The 12954-nt window shown below is 49.5% G+C and overlaps 4 protein-coding genes across 4 annotated transcripts; 2 read left to right on the top strand and 2 right to left on the bottom strand.

Annotated features, from left to right (window-relative positions):
• Nucleotides 1–95: 95 nt before the first annotated feature.
• BO72DRAFT_244020 (putative SNF2 family helicase/ATPase) lies at nucleotides 96–5810 on the bottom strand. The gene is made up of 2 exons (XM_040939949.1): nucleotides 5689–5810; nucleotides 96–5623 (listed from the first exon to the last, which is right to left on the bottom strand). The coding sequence occupies exon 2, from the start codon at nucleotides 5608–5610 to the stop codon at nucleotides 178–180; it is 5433 nt and encodes a 1810-aa protein (XP_040797424.1). The 5' UTR covers nucleotides 5611–5623; nucleotides 5689–5810; the 3' UTR covers nucleotides 96–177.
• Nucleotides 5811–7951: 2141 nt separating this feature from the next.
• On the bottom strand, nucleotides 7952–8557 carry BO72DRAFT_347857 (uncharacterized protein; the record flags this gene model as incomplete). The annotated part of the gene is made up of 1 exon (XM_040940677.1): nucleotides 7952–8557. A coding segment is annotated over one exon (606 nt), but the record flags the coding sequence as incomplete, so codon positions are not given.
• Nucleotides 8558–10419: 1862 nt separating this feature from the next.
• Nucleotides 10420–10904, top strand: BO72DRAFT_387252 (DUF167 domain-containing protein; the record flags this gene model as incomplete). Its single annotated transcript, XM_040941668.1, has 2 exons — nucleotides 10420–10650; nucleotides 10752–10904. 2 exons carry the CDS (start codon nucleotides 10420–10422, stop codon nucleotides 10902–10904), a joined length of 384 nt encoding a protein of 127 aa, XP_040797422.1.
• A 237-nt stretch (nucleotides 10905–11141) lies between these two features.
• On the top strand, nucleotides 11142–11693 carry BO72DRAFT_387203 (uncharacterized protein; the record flags this gene model as incomplete). The annotated part of the gene is made up of 2 exons (XM_040941666.1): nucleotides 11142–11278; nucleotides 11339–11693. The coding sequence occupies 2 exons, from the start codon at nucleotides 11142–11144 to the stop codon at nucleotides 11691–11693; spliced, it is 492 nt and encodes a 163-aa protein (XP_040797421.1).
• Nucleotides 11694–12954: the final 1261 nt, after the last annotated feature.

Here is a 12954-nt window from a genome sequence, read left to right as displayed (position 1 = left end):
ACAAAGTCCTCCATCCTGCCATAGGAAACAGAAGGAAGGTACCTGTCGTGAGGGATATCGTAGAAGTATATGCAACTGCATGGAAAGAAACAATCTTGATAGACTGAAATATGAATCAGAGAACAGGTGTAAGGGATGCGGAAATCATTCTTCGTCACGGATCCTCCGCGTGGTGCTTCACTGGGTCTTGCAGACAGTATTCTTCTCGGGCACACTGGGTGAGGTTTCCTGCTGGGGAGTAGAAGTGTTCTGGAAAAATGGAGAGACAACCTGCTGCTGTCCGACAGTAAGTTTGTCGTCGAGTAGAAGTGTGCTCTCAGTGCTGGTCTGCTGCAGTTCTGACGCTGGTGTTGGGGTCAGAAGCACCGGGGACGGTGGAAAGTATTCTTCCTCACTCTCTATCGTGTCCGTCTGCACGGGGTGAGTGATAGAAGGATCGATAAGTGGCTGGGAGTATCCACCGTCATTCTGTGTTCCGGTCGCTTGCACTGGCACAGCGGTAATCTGATTCGCGAACGGTGGGGCGTATCCAGCGTCACCGTTACCTACGATGAGGCCGTCTTGCATAGCAGCCGAGTGCGACGTTACTGGCTGTGAGTAAGGCTGAGATGCTAGCGGACTGTGCTGGGCCGGTGGCGGTTGCAGATGGTTGTACATCGGGCCTGGTAATTGAAAATGGCTCAGGTCAGGACCGAGAGCAGGAGGACCGAAATTGTGGGCGCTGGGTGGAACCATGGACTGGGATGGCAAAAGCTGAGGCATCGGTGGCGGGTGCTGCGAATACGTGTATTGATATGGAAGGGGAGCCCGAGCCATAGGCATCGATGAGGGCTGGGCAAGGGGCTGAGAATACGAGCCATAGGGGACAATGACCGTCGCGAGCCTTTGTTTTTCTCTCATTCGTTCTTGCCAGGCGGCCGGATCTTCGCGTTTGAGGCGTTCGTCGGTGATGACCTCCAGAGCCTCTCGCTTTTCTTCCTCAGTCAACTTGTCGTTGTCCTCTTTCTGGAAGGTTTCAGTCAAGCCGATCTTCCGAATGATGCTTTCCTTTGAACGTGCGTCCCTCTCGAGGATTTTATCCAACACCTCAGGATCCTTCCCTATGTACTCGGAGACGTCTGTTTGTGGCACATTCTTGACCGGGAATAAGTACTCGCCAAGCTTCTTTGACGCCCAGCGGACTGGGTTTTTCTTGTCAACAACGCGGAATGCAAGTTGGGTTTTGTAGACCGCTTTATTGTACATGACCTCCTCAAATGTGCCACCCGAGAGGAATCGGTACACAAAGACCGGCTTTTTCTGACCAAGACGGTACGCACGCCCGACGGCTTGCTCTTCCCAGACAGGGTTGAAGGTGAAATCAAAGATTATCACCCGATTTGCGCCAGGGATATTGAGACCAAGCCCTCCCGCGCGGGTCGAGATCAGATAGATGAGCTCGGGAGAATTTCCATTGAACCGCTTGACTGCGCCCTGCCGCTGAGAGACCGGTGTCTGCCCGTCTAGACGACAGTATCTCCAGCCTGACCTGCTGAGAATGACCTCGACATAATTAAGTGTCGGGATGCTATGTGAGAAGACCAACACTTTGTCACCAACACGGACAGATTCGTTGATGATCTTGTGCAAGATTCGGGCTCGATGAGACAGTTCGATAGCTTCGATGTTGGGCACGGCAGAGTAAATCTGTTCCTGTTCATTCTGTAATTTTGTCAAATCAAGACCCAATTGCGAAATAGGCTCGTCACCCGGGACTTTCTCAAATCCTTCCAGCCGTTTATCGATCTTCTGGGCGTCATTGAATCGGCTCTGGAGCTTATCCCTGAAGCACACCGGATGATTGCAGCAGAGCCCGAGAACCGCGAGCCAGGACAGAATCTCCATTCGATTGACGTCGCATCTGCCTTCCAAGATCGACCGCACATACGAATTGTAGGCGGCCTGTTGTACGTCCGTCAGAGGCACAGTGATGACAAATTCAACCTTTGGGGGCAAGCTTCCAGCAAGAACAGAGATATCCGCGCGGTTGATTTTGGGCTCGAGGATTTCTTTGAGTACATTAAGCCTCACAAGAGACCTGCGGCGCTCAGTGTACGTGCTGTCAACATACAAACCCTCCTCAATGGGTTCAACATAGTGTGCCTGGAACTCGCGTGGTTCACCCAAGTAGCCCTCCGCGATCCAATTCACCATAGCATAGTAATCTGTGAGATTGTTGGCGAGTGGGGAGCCGGTCAAGGCGACGCGACTTTTGGTCTTGATTTGCATTGCTGCTACGGCAACTGCCGAAGACGAGTTTTTCATCTTGTGCGCTTCATCGGCAATGACAATATTAGGACCATCGAGAAGCCACCTCTTGACTTTTTCATGGTCTGCATCCGGCAAGGGTTTTGACCTCTTCGAGGTTTCCCTGTTCATGATCCAACTGCGGAACATGTCATAACTTAAGATGAGTATTCCACCTCCTTCATACCACTCTTGGACCGTTTCAAGCCTCGCATGCAGTAATTCACTGCTTGCGATTTTATAAAAAGGTCCAATTTTGACAGTAGGGGGGGTCCACAAGTATAATTCGTCCTGCCAGTTGTCGGTCAACGACGACGGGCAGAGTACCAATGTCTGAGAACGACGAAATCTCTCCGGTACTTGTTTCTTGATGTCAGGATTGAGGGAGTTAGAAGCGGCAGAGATAGTCACCAAAAGTGATATGACCTGCATTGTCTTGCCCAAGCCCATTGTGTGGGCTAGCAAACAACCCTGATGAGTCTCATCGACTATCAGTTCTCGCCACATGAATTGAATCCCTTTCAGCTGATGAGGTTTCACTCGCCGCGCGATGGCCTGATGCAGATGAATTGGTGGATCCCCAAAGCTCACAACTTGATTCGTATGGTCGGTATTGGCTGCTCCCATGCTCTCCATGTACAGCTTTGCGGAGTTCTCTTGCATTGCAACACGGCGTTGCGCATTCTCTCGTGCCTTTCTAGCAGCTTCGCTCTCTTTGACTTCTCGTTTTCTGAGCCTATGAGGTGTGTCGGTGACATCGCTATGGCCAAACCCATTGCCTCGTTCCCAATCACAGTATGCTTTCAGATGGTAGGACAACTCCTGATAGAACTCCCCATAGCCTTCAACTTCCCGCAATGCTCTACGAACCTTGTTTCTAGGAATCCCCTTGGCCGTGAGCCGGGAACAAGTTACCCAGGAAATGTAGAAGGACGAAGCGCGCATGACGAGCATACTCTCTGTATATTCCAAGTCAGGCAATCGGTCTTGGCTCTGAAGCATCAACTCCAACGCTCGCACAGTGAGCTCTCGAAGATCGGCTTCCTCATATCTGCTGGGTATGCGCTCGGCCATCTGAAACCGGTCTTTGGGAGCAAGGTTGGCAATCAGCTTGATGAGAAGACGACGCGGATCTCGACGCTCCTCCAGCAGATTGGAGTCCAGCTTTTTGAGTGCTTCGTAGTCATCCATGTCAGGCAGAGAAATGGATCTTCTTCTTTGCGATCCCTCTCTTCTTAGAGCGAAGCTGGAACCAAGGTCAGAAACAGGAGACATGCTCTCGTATAGAGTAGGGTCAACCCGCGGCACCTCAACCTGAACTGGATTCAGAGGTGGTGTCGCGATGTCATAGTCATCAGGGTGTGGTGTGTCATCTGTAAGGTCAATGACTTTCGGTGTCTCATCATTGATTACGACAGGCGTTGAGTCTGGTGAACTTGAAGCGGCGAATGGATATCCTCGAGATCTCACCCTTCGTATAGTTCCGGAAACACTGATTATGTCTCCTTCATCATCTGAGGATGAAGAAGGTTGCGTCGCGCCATTTGGATAAGAAATGCGTTGGACGGGTGGTGGTGGTGGTACTTCAGAGTCATCGATGAAATCATCGGAGTCCGAGTCGAGCGATTCAGCATCGTCGCTTCTTTTACTATGCCGATTTATGGACTTCGATAATTTCGAGGGAGGAGCCACTATCGGTGGGCAGGTCTCGAGTCCTATCACATGAATATGATATTTGTGCTTCTGCATTCTGAAGATCGTCTGTTGTAGAGCTTGACATTGGGTTTGTAGCTCGGGTTCCGAAGAGTAGTCAACTTGCTTGATTGCGTCTTTCAGTTTATGCAAGCGACCTTCTAGCTTTTTGAGTGAGCGTGTAAGTTCTTTGATTTGCTGATTACGGCTGTTGCTCCTTGTAGCTGCCATCCATTTCGCCCATGCCTTGGCTGCCTCTTTAGGCTTATAGATTTGCTGCCACTCAGTCTCATATTTCACTATGCATTTCTCAATGATAGATTCGACCGCATCAGAAGTAAGCTTGGCTCGTTTTCCATTCACGGGGGCTCGAGACTCCTCGTCAATCTCCCGCCAAGTCTCCTCGTCGTAGTCACCCTCAGACCCTGAGTCTCCGTACAACGGAAAGGCATCCTGATCATCTTCTTGAGCGGGGTATTTTTCCAGAAGCCATGAATATGGGTCAGACGTCTTTGGCGGTTCAGGACCATTCAAGCTCCTGGAATTCTCAAGCTGTGGCCAGTCCCGGAAATCTTGCTTACTCACTGCAACGTGGCCACCTTTGGAGGTATAAAGAGTAAAAAATCTTTGACCTGCTTTCCCTCCTTTAATTGGATTGTAGGGGATCACAGCCTGCTTGGTAGGGCCCAGTCGCACGGGATCTTGGCGATAAAAGTGAGATAGACATTTATTGACGAAGGTGCGCCTAGCTGGGGGACATTGTGAGCCAAAGATCAAGAACTTGTCGTCTTCTGTCGCGGGACTTGAAGGGTAGAACAACTTGGAGGGCGTGGTCGCGTCGGGTCCCATGTACCATTGCCTGCTCGAAGATTGGTTGGCAGACTTGTCGACAGTTTTGTCAATTGCACTATCAGCTTTGTCTTCGAGTTTGCTTAGATCAAGCTTGCGTCGTTTCCTTCCCTCTCTGTCAATTACCAATTGCTCGCCAGGGCGTGAACGCTTGTGAGACTCCTGTGATGATGCACCGACATTTGATTGAACAACAAGGCTTACGCCGTCTTCTTCGCCATCTTCTTCGCCGTCGTCATCTGGTGTGTGTCTGTCCTCAGCAGTGAAATGTTGCAACTGATCCTGAGGCTCTACTGACTTCACCACTGGGACTGAAGTATTAGGTGTGAAAGAGGGAGGGACGCGGGGGGTCTGCAGAACATCTCGTTGAAGAGTCTCTATGCGAGACACTTGTGTGTGGGATAGAGTTGCGGGGCTTGCGAACGCAGACCGAGTGGGAGACCGAGTATAATCCGGAACGTGATTCCTGAAGGGAGTCGTAGATAGCGTCGTAGATTGAAGGTATTTGGAAGATTTCCGCTGCAGGTATCTAACAGCACTATGCATACTACTGCGGGGCCCAAGAGCTTTTAGACCCAAGTCATCTTTCAAGGAATGAATGTCAACATCATGGAGAAGCACCTCTCCCGTGATCACATTGTCCCGTAGAGCGGCCTCGAAGGTGACAGGATCTGGTCGCGCGACAACCGAGGAAGAGAGAGACCATGGTGCGTCAGGATTATGGCACAGAAACTGTACCACCTCGTCAACTGTCCAGTCGAGGGGATCCCCGCCAGGCTCCATTTCCGTGGGTGATCTGCAGGTACCGGATTAGATTCGATGCCACGTGATCCTCACCGTACTCGAGAAGAAGCTACTTACTAACTCATGCAAGTTGACCAGAACCAATGAAGCGAAAGAGTATCATGATTTTGGTAAACAACAGAGAGCTGTAAGAGGTGATAGAAGGTGAGAAGTGGGCAAGAGTCTATTTAGTGATAAGTAGAAGCGGGTTTGTCGATATCCGCCAGGCGATTGGGTTGTGTACGAAGATGAAAGGTGGAGGCGGACAAGGAGGAAAATGCAGGAGTTCTGGAACAACAGAATCCGCTAGAGAAGTTGTATCGGTGAAGGGCTAATTATTTGTTCTTCAGCCCTGTGAATGGGAGAATGAGACGGTTGCACGGAGTACACCAGGGATTGAAAGTTACCTGGGACGTTAGTAGAGCAAACGGTAAGGTATACGTGAAAGGCAAGTGGGGATACTGTAAAAAAAGAAACAAGATGGACAGGAACGGGTTAATTCGCCATCCAGAGACCTTTTGAATTCTGCCACTAGCAATAAGCGGTGTATAAGGCGGAACAGTGGCCTGATAAGAAATAGTGCACGTAGTTAATGTACTGTAAGTAGGAGTGCGGACCGCATCTTATACTTCCTGATTCCTGATTCTCCTCTATCATGCCAGCTTTAATCACCTCTCGCTAGATCTCAACTCATGCATGCAAAAAGGTCGCTGGGCAAGGATGATTCTGTATAGTCTGTAATGAATGGCCTCAGATACGCTCACTGAGTTTTGAGTCTTAATAGGGTCTAAATAGTTCTCCGCAAGTATATGGCCTGCTTCGAGCCATGAACTATATGGGTATGGCGGGCAGAGTACCAAACTTGAATCAGCCTCCTGTGATAATGGCCAGCATGCTTGTATATCTCTACGGCATGCGCCAAAGACAGACGGTTCTGTTGTCGAAACCTCGATGACCTCGGCGCCTAGCTTGGTCTACCGCTTGCAACTCCCTCCTCGACCGGTCGACAGCTACGCATCCACTGGCCATAGTTCCGTTCTACATGAATATCTATCTTCGCAATAGCCTCACTGCATTCCTTAGCATCTGTTGAGGCCTGGAATATACTCACCATTAGTATACCGGCTCATTTCGGCTTTCGTGACACGCTTCCCCTAATGTTCACGCAAGGCACCATGATCATGTCAACTCAACCTCATTGAATCTTTGCAAACTACCATCCTCGTTACTCGCAACCTCGAGGCAATATTTACGCGGAGGATCAAGAAGTCAAGAGCAGAGAGGATATTGAAAGCTCAGAGTGAATCACACTATTGGCAAACTACGAAGATGTCCAGGTCACCTCACCCATAAAGACCATTTTTCATTATGAAGAAAGAAGCTATCATGAGACAACTCTTGGGTGACTACACACTTTTTCTCTTTTCTCCTCTCCTCCGAATACTCATGAAAACTTCATCTCCTCAATCCAGTTTCGATCAATTTCCTTCCTTCGAAACGGTTCCGACTTTCCCTCCGTTTACTTCATCATCTTTTTGATTTTTATCGAAAGCAGAAGGCTGAAGGGCTGAAGAGGCAAAAGCGTCAGAGCACGGATCATGACCAAATGGCCAACAGCCAATTGAGCGCAATCAGAAAAGAGCGAACATACCGAACACCGAAGACAGAAAACAAAAGGCAGAATCTAAATGGAAAGGTGGATGGCGAGATAAATCGACCTGCCGATCTGCTATGAGAGTCAAGTCAGCGATATGAAGCGGAGGATCACTTTGTTTGACATTCATACTAGCAGTTCTCAGATTCCCAGAAACTGAAGACGCTGCTTGCGCCCTTTCCGACCATGAAGGCTGACATCAAATGTCAAACTCTCCGTCGCCCATTTCCCGGTACAATGTACTTAGGCGCCACGGCTCACGGTCATGATATTCCTGCATGATCTTGTCAAAGAGGCTCTCTGTAGGCTGAGTCTTTGACTCGAAGTCAAACTTTGACTCGTAGTCAAATGAGTCGAACCCCCAAGTCCAGTCCTCGATGTCGACGATGCTTGACACCTGCGCATCTGCAGTCAATTCAGTGCCCTCTGAAAGTGGTGCCCATCTGGCACGAAGCGCGATCTTTTCTTCCTCAAAGAGAGGCATCCCAAAAGAGGCAAAGAATTCATCCGTCTGAGCCCACTGAAACTCATCTTTGATATCTAACTCGGTATCATACGGATGGCACAAAGGCTCTAAGAGAAAGACAAGGGTCGTTAGCTCAATGCTACCAATGTGACCCGAGACACATCTGCGGTCAAGGTACGAAATCGACACAGGGCCTGGCTAAACTCACCGATCCATGCACGCTCCTCCACAACAAGCTCAGGAGCTTGTTTGTTGGCAGATGTCGAGACTGGGATTTCAGTCTTATGGACGTCCGATTTGTTCTTTTGCGAGTGTTTGGAGATTTTCTTTGCCAGCTTCTTGCCCTGGTACAATGTTGGAAGGGGAATTCTGCCGCCAGCTTCTCCTAGGACTGGGTTGATCAAGCCTGGAGTAAGGCCACGAGTGGTGTTGAGGGCGAGGCAGATGCCTGCGGCCTCCAATTTCTCCTCGATTTCCTTACCCAGAGCAATGCTCTTCTTGTTTCCGGAGTCCCAGGCACACAGGGAGAACGCTTGACGAAATCGGACGCCTCTTTGCTGGAGGGCATTGGGCTTAACAGTGTGGCCCTTGGGCATTCTGTCGAGGATGTCCTCAAGTCGAATGCGGCGGTCCAATCGGACCCAAGCCTCCACCCGAAACTCCTCAACATCCGTGGGGATCTGGTCAGGCAGCACAGGAATATCTTTCAAGTACTTTCCGTTGATCGGATATGTTTTCTTCCCTATCTTGGCCTTGCTCTTGGACCCGACGGGATGGAGTTGATACAAGATGTCGGGGAGATTGTCCCATGACCAATCCTCTTGCTCAGCAAGGGTGTGTTCTGGCACAGAGCTTGCATCTCCGCAAGCAACCTGTAATGCTGGTGTTCCTATTGTCATCAGCGGCCAGCCTTGCCTGCAGAGCCATGGCCATACCTTCGTTGGGTTGGTTGATTCCCTGGACGTTGAACATCTGGTCGGTCCGCAGGGCCACGGGCATACCTTGATTGAATTGATTGATTCCACTGACGTTGAACGTCTGGCTTGTCCCTAGGGCCATGGGAATACCTTGGGTGGTTTGGTTGTTTCCCTTGACGTTGAAGGTCTGGCTCAATCCCAGTGGCACATTCATTCTGACGAGAGAGCTACTAGGGTCTTAGCACAAGCTGCTCAACCCTGCGAGGAACTTTCGATAGAGAGGGTGCTCGAGTAAAGACAAGAACAAGAAGGTGAGATTTTATGAGAAAGAGGAGCCAATTCGAAGCCGAATGAAGTTGAGGGCTTTCACGAGAACGGAGTTGATGTGAGATACGAAGACAGTATTGGTCGAGAACTGTTGAGAATAGAGAGCAGACAAGGATTAAGATAGATATTCTGTGTTGGAACACCTCGTCTGTCGGTGACTCGTTTATGGGGGGCTGGGACTTGGGGCTTCAATTGGGGTAGATGTTTCAGAAGTCTCAATGAAATGTGAATAGGGCTCTCTAGCTTACTCGCGAAATGCGCTCGCTTCACTCGGAGTCTCTTGACAATGCGATATCATTGCTCGCAAAATCATTGACAGTCAATGTACTGCTGGACAATGTATGAATTGCGCGTTCACTAAGATGCTGGCCCGGAGAAGGGTGCATTGCTATGAGAGCTATTATACAGAAAGGCAAGTATACAACTTTCTTCTGCTGCGAAACCAGAGCAACGGGCGGTAGCCGTGAGGTGTCAACCTCTTTCGAAAGCCCAGCCACGCACATATTGTGACCAAGTGAAGCCCTGTGAGAACTCCTAGGTCTTATTTGGAGCGGGCAAATAAGCTTGTGAGAAGCCTTGACAATAGCTATATCTACCAGGTGATTCTATTCTTCCTCTATGGACCCGCATGTGGATTCAGACACAAAGAAAGCCGGGGAAAGCTTCAGACAATGAGCTTTGCAGTTTGTACTGTGTACTAGAGGTCTCTCTTTGTCCCAAGGGACCCACCTTATGAAATCGAGTGGCTGGGAATTGCCACTGTATTCGAAAGTTATCCCACCCTCTTGTGCTTTAGAACTTTGGAGTAGGTCTTATCAAAGTTTGCCTAGCTAATCTATCGTAGGCGGTTGAGCTGCTCTAGGCGATTTCGAATGTGCTTCCAATTAGTTGTGACAATATCAACCCGGAAGAGGCCGAGCACCTCAAAGCTGTGTATCCCCTATCTTTGATGATTATCCTCACTACTATTAACATGATAAGCTTCTTTTGTTATTGCACATAGCTTAACAATAACTAAATCTTATTTCTTTCTAGCGTATGGTGTCATCAACACACCAGAGTAACACCAGTTACGTCATCGACTGTTACCTTCCATAACTCTGGATTTGCTTTCATGATGATTTGACACTGGACTTGATAGAGAAAAACTGCTTAGCGGTCAAGGGGTTGTAGTAAGAATAGTGTGTGGTCTTGAAGAACCTGATATTGACTCGTGTCCTGTAGTCGGACTAGAAGTATACAGCAACCAATAACAGGATGAGCCAAGACAAATTCCCGATACTTAAGATAGTGCTTTCTTCCCTTCCCACTGCATCAATCAGTCAAAACAAGATCAGCACTTCCAGTGTTCATTCAAGCGTACTATACTGCGCTTAAAAATTGCTATATTATGTTTCTGTCTGGTTCGATTATCCAAGAAGTCAATCAATCATTCCATTTCAAATATGACTACACCCCCTATCCTCCGTCTGATTCCGGCCGTAACCCCGAAGTCCCGTGTCGCATCTCAACTCCCCAGGCGGTACAGTCTTCAGATAACCTGCAACGTGAAGCCGAACGCTTCCAACAACCGGGAAGGCATTGTCGACATAAGTGCAGACCGGGTTTCTGTATGCGTCGCCGCAGTGCCCCGGAACGGCGAGGCAAATGCAGCTGTATCTCGCATTGTCGCACAAGTAATTGCCCCTTCGGATTCTTCCATTTCCCTGTTTCTGTGGTCCCTCGTAGCATAGACAGTACCGTCCTTGATCTAGCTGATACCAACTAACAAGCTCAGGCGTTTAAAGTGCCCAAGTCAGACGTGGAAGTAATCCGGGGGCTCAAGTCGCGCGACAAGATCCTCAGCATCGCTAATCTGGAGATCAGATCCCAGTCCGAAGCCGATTTCATTCAACAGGCGCATGAGAGGTTGAGAAAGGCATTGATCTGATCGCTCTTCAGATCTGGTGATTGGGTTATCTTCGACCGATAGCTGCTGCCAGACACATAGCGGGAACGGCGGTCGCGCCCGTGACATCACGGAAGACGGGAAACTCCCCGACTTTTTTTCATCCTCCGATTGTACCGCAGTTCAACAGTCTCTACCGAACCTACTTTCCACGAAAAGGAAACCAGAGTTATCCTTATAATTAGCTTAATACCAGGATCACTCTCAACATCAGTCGAAATGTCCACCACGTCACAATCTCACCCAACAGAACCAGAGAGCGCGAAGCGCAAAGCCCCGACCGAGCAAACCTCCTCCACACCCACCTTGACATTCACCACGCGCAATCCCCTCTGGACCTACCTCAAACTCCAATTGTATGCTCCTTTCTGCTCTCTCTCTTGTCTTATGAACTTCATTCATCAATTGTATCACAGAACGCATCAGCCTCCCGTCTCCCAATCAACCCTCACCCAACCACTCGACCCTCTCACAGCGCGCACCTACCTCTCCGCCGCACTCAACCAATTCCTCGGGCTTTCCGGCACGGCCATTTCGATTGATATATTGAAGATCGAACCTTTCACCGGCACAAATGCCAAGACAATTTGGATTCGAGTCCCCGCACCGGATGCATCAGCCGTCGTCGCAGCGTTGAGTTCGTGGGTCGGGGGTAGCAGTTTGTCGGGCGATGCGAATGGCGCTGGCAATGTTGCCTGGCGGGTTTGTGCCAAGGGAAACTTCCTCCAGGCCCTGGTGAATGGTTCCGGTGCAGAGATGTTCGTTCCGTGAGTGCCTGGAATTGGTATAGCTTTCTTTTGAATTGATTGGGCCGTTCATCTGAGGAGAGGTCTGAACCATCGACTCGGTGCTGGACTGCGCATGTTATGCGTTACCTGCCCAGATGCTGCGGAAGCGTGCTCAGCGACTGAGGCCGCGGTCATTCCGTTTACTGGAGCTGCATCCGTGTTCTACACCAACTACCCGGCCATCTCTGGGGTTTGCCTGGGTCCCATACACACAGCGGTTCCGGCACGATGCCTAGCGAATGGATATTGAATGGTTGCGTGGTGGGTGAATTGGTGATAAACATGCAACAGCCCTCCTTTTGCCGGACGGACTCGGCTCTATGTAACAATAGGCAGAGGGTTGTGGTGGACGTTTGGTAGATTTGTTGAGGAGCAGTTTGTCTTGGTTGGAGGAATCGACTCGAGCCGAGGTGTATATAGCTCACTTGCTCCGTTAGTTGCTCAGGAGATTGAGAAATATGGTGCGATTATAGACGCCGGCATAAGACTTACTAGACAGCCTGTATCTACTGCTTCCTTCCCTCTCCGGGCTCAAGATGAACCCCAGCATATCCTCTGATCTTCTATACCTGTAAGACTACCTAGTAGCTTGCAAGATAGACGGATATCCCACCAGCCTTCAATTGATAGGGTTTACTTTCGCTGCACAAGACTCACTACATTTACACGACTGTATATATACACGTACTGTGAGCTACAAGCCAAGCCTTTACTTGAAGCCATAACTAACGAGTCTTATCGCGCAACTGATAATACTCTGAAGACGCAGCAAGATACCCCGTCCCCTGCATTGACTGCGCACAGCCCGTAGGTGAGAGTCAGTGTAACCCGGTGCTTTGTCCATTGCCCCTAGCCAAGTTGACTGCTGGCCTTATTCGCCCCCTCAACCTGCGACATGTTACGTTAACACCTTCTAATAGTAAGTGACTTAGCGACGCTCGTTTTCCAGGTTTCTCTCGGAATTAAGTATCTTGATCAGCCTTGCGAACACTGATACTTCGCACATACGCACGATTCCCCATTCTGCGGGAGGCTACTACTGTACCATAATCTAGTTGTATTACGAAAGGTCTGTTCTTCGCGGAATGCATACCATTCCACAACATTACAGTCCCTGAAAGAAAGGTCAAAGAGCTGACAAATACACCCTAACGTAATCGGTAAGCGAGTCGGCCATGTAAGCCAGTCGGCCACCTGTGTATTGTATATACAAAGCTGATTTTAATCTTTGAATAGTTCAACAA

Source organism: Aspergillus fijiensis (genome assembly GCF_003184825.1).
Source record: "Aspergillus fijiensis CBS 313.89 unplaced genomic scaffold BO72scaffold_60, whole genome shotgun sequence".
NCBI classification, from domain to species: domain Eukaryota; kingdom Fungi; phylum Ascomycota; class Eurotiomycetes; order Eurotiales; family Aspergillaceae; genus Aspergillus; species Aspergillus fijiensis.
This window is presented reverse-complemented; position numbering and strand designations above follow the sequence as displayed.

What these genes read in the sequence shown, in the direction of transcription:
- BO72DRAFT_244020 (XM_040939949.1), bottom strand. Translation starts at nt 5,610, where the DNA reads ATGGAGCCTGGCGGGGATCCCCTCGACTGGACAGTTGACGAGGTGGTA.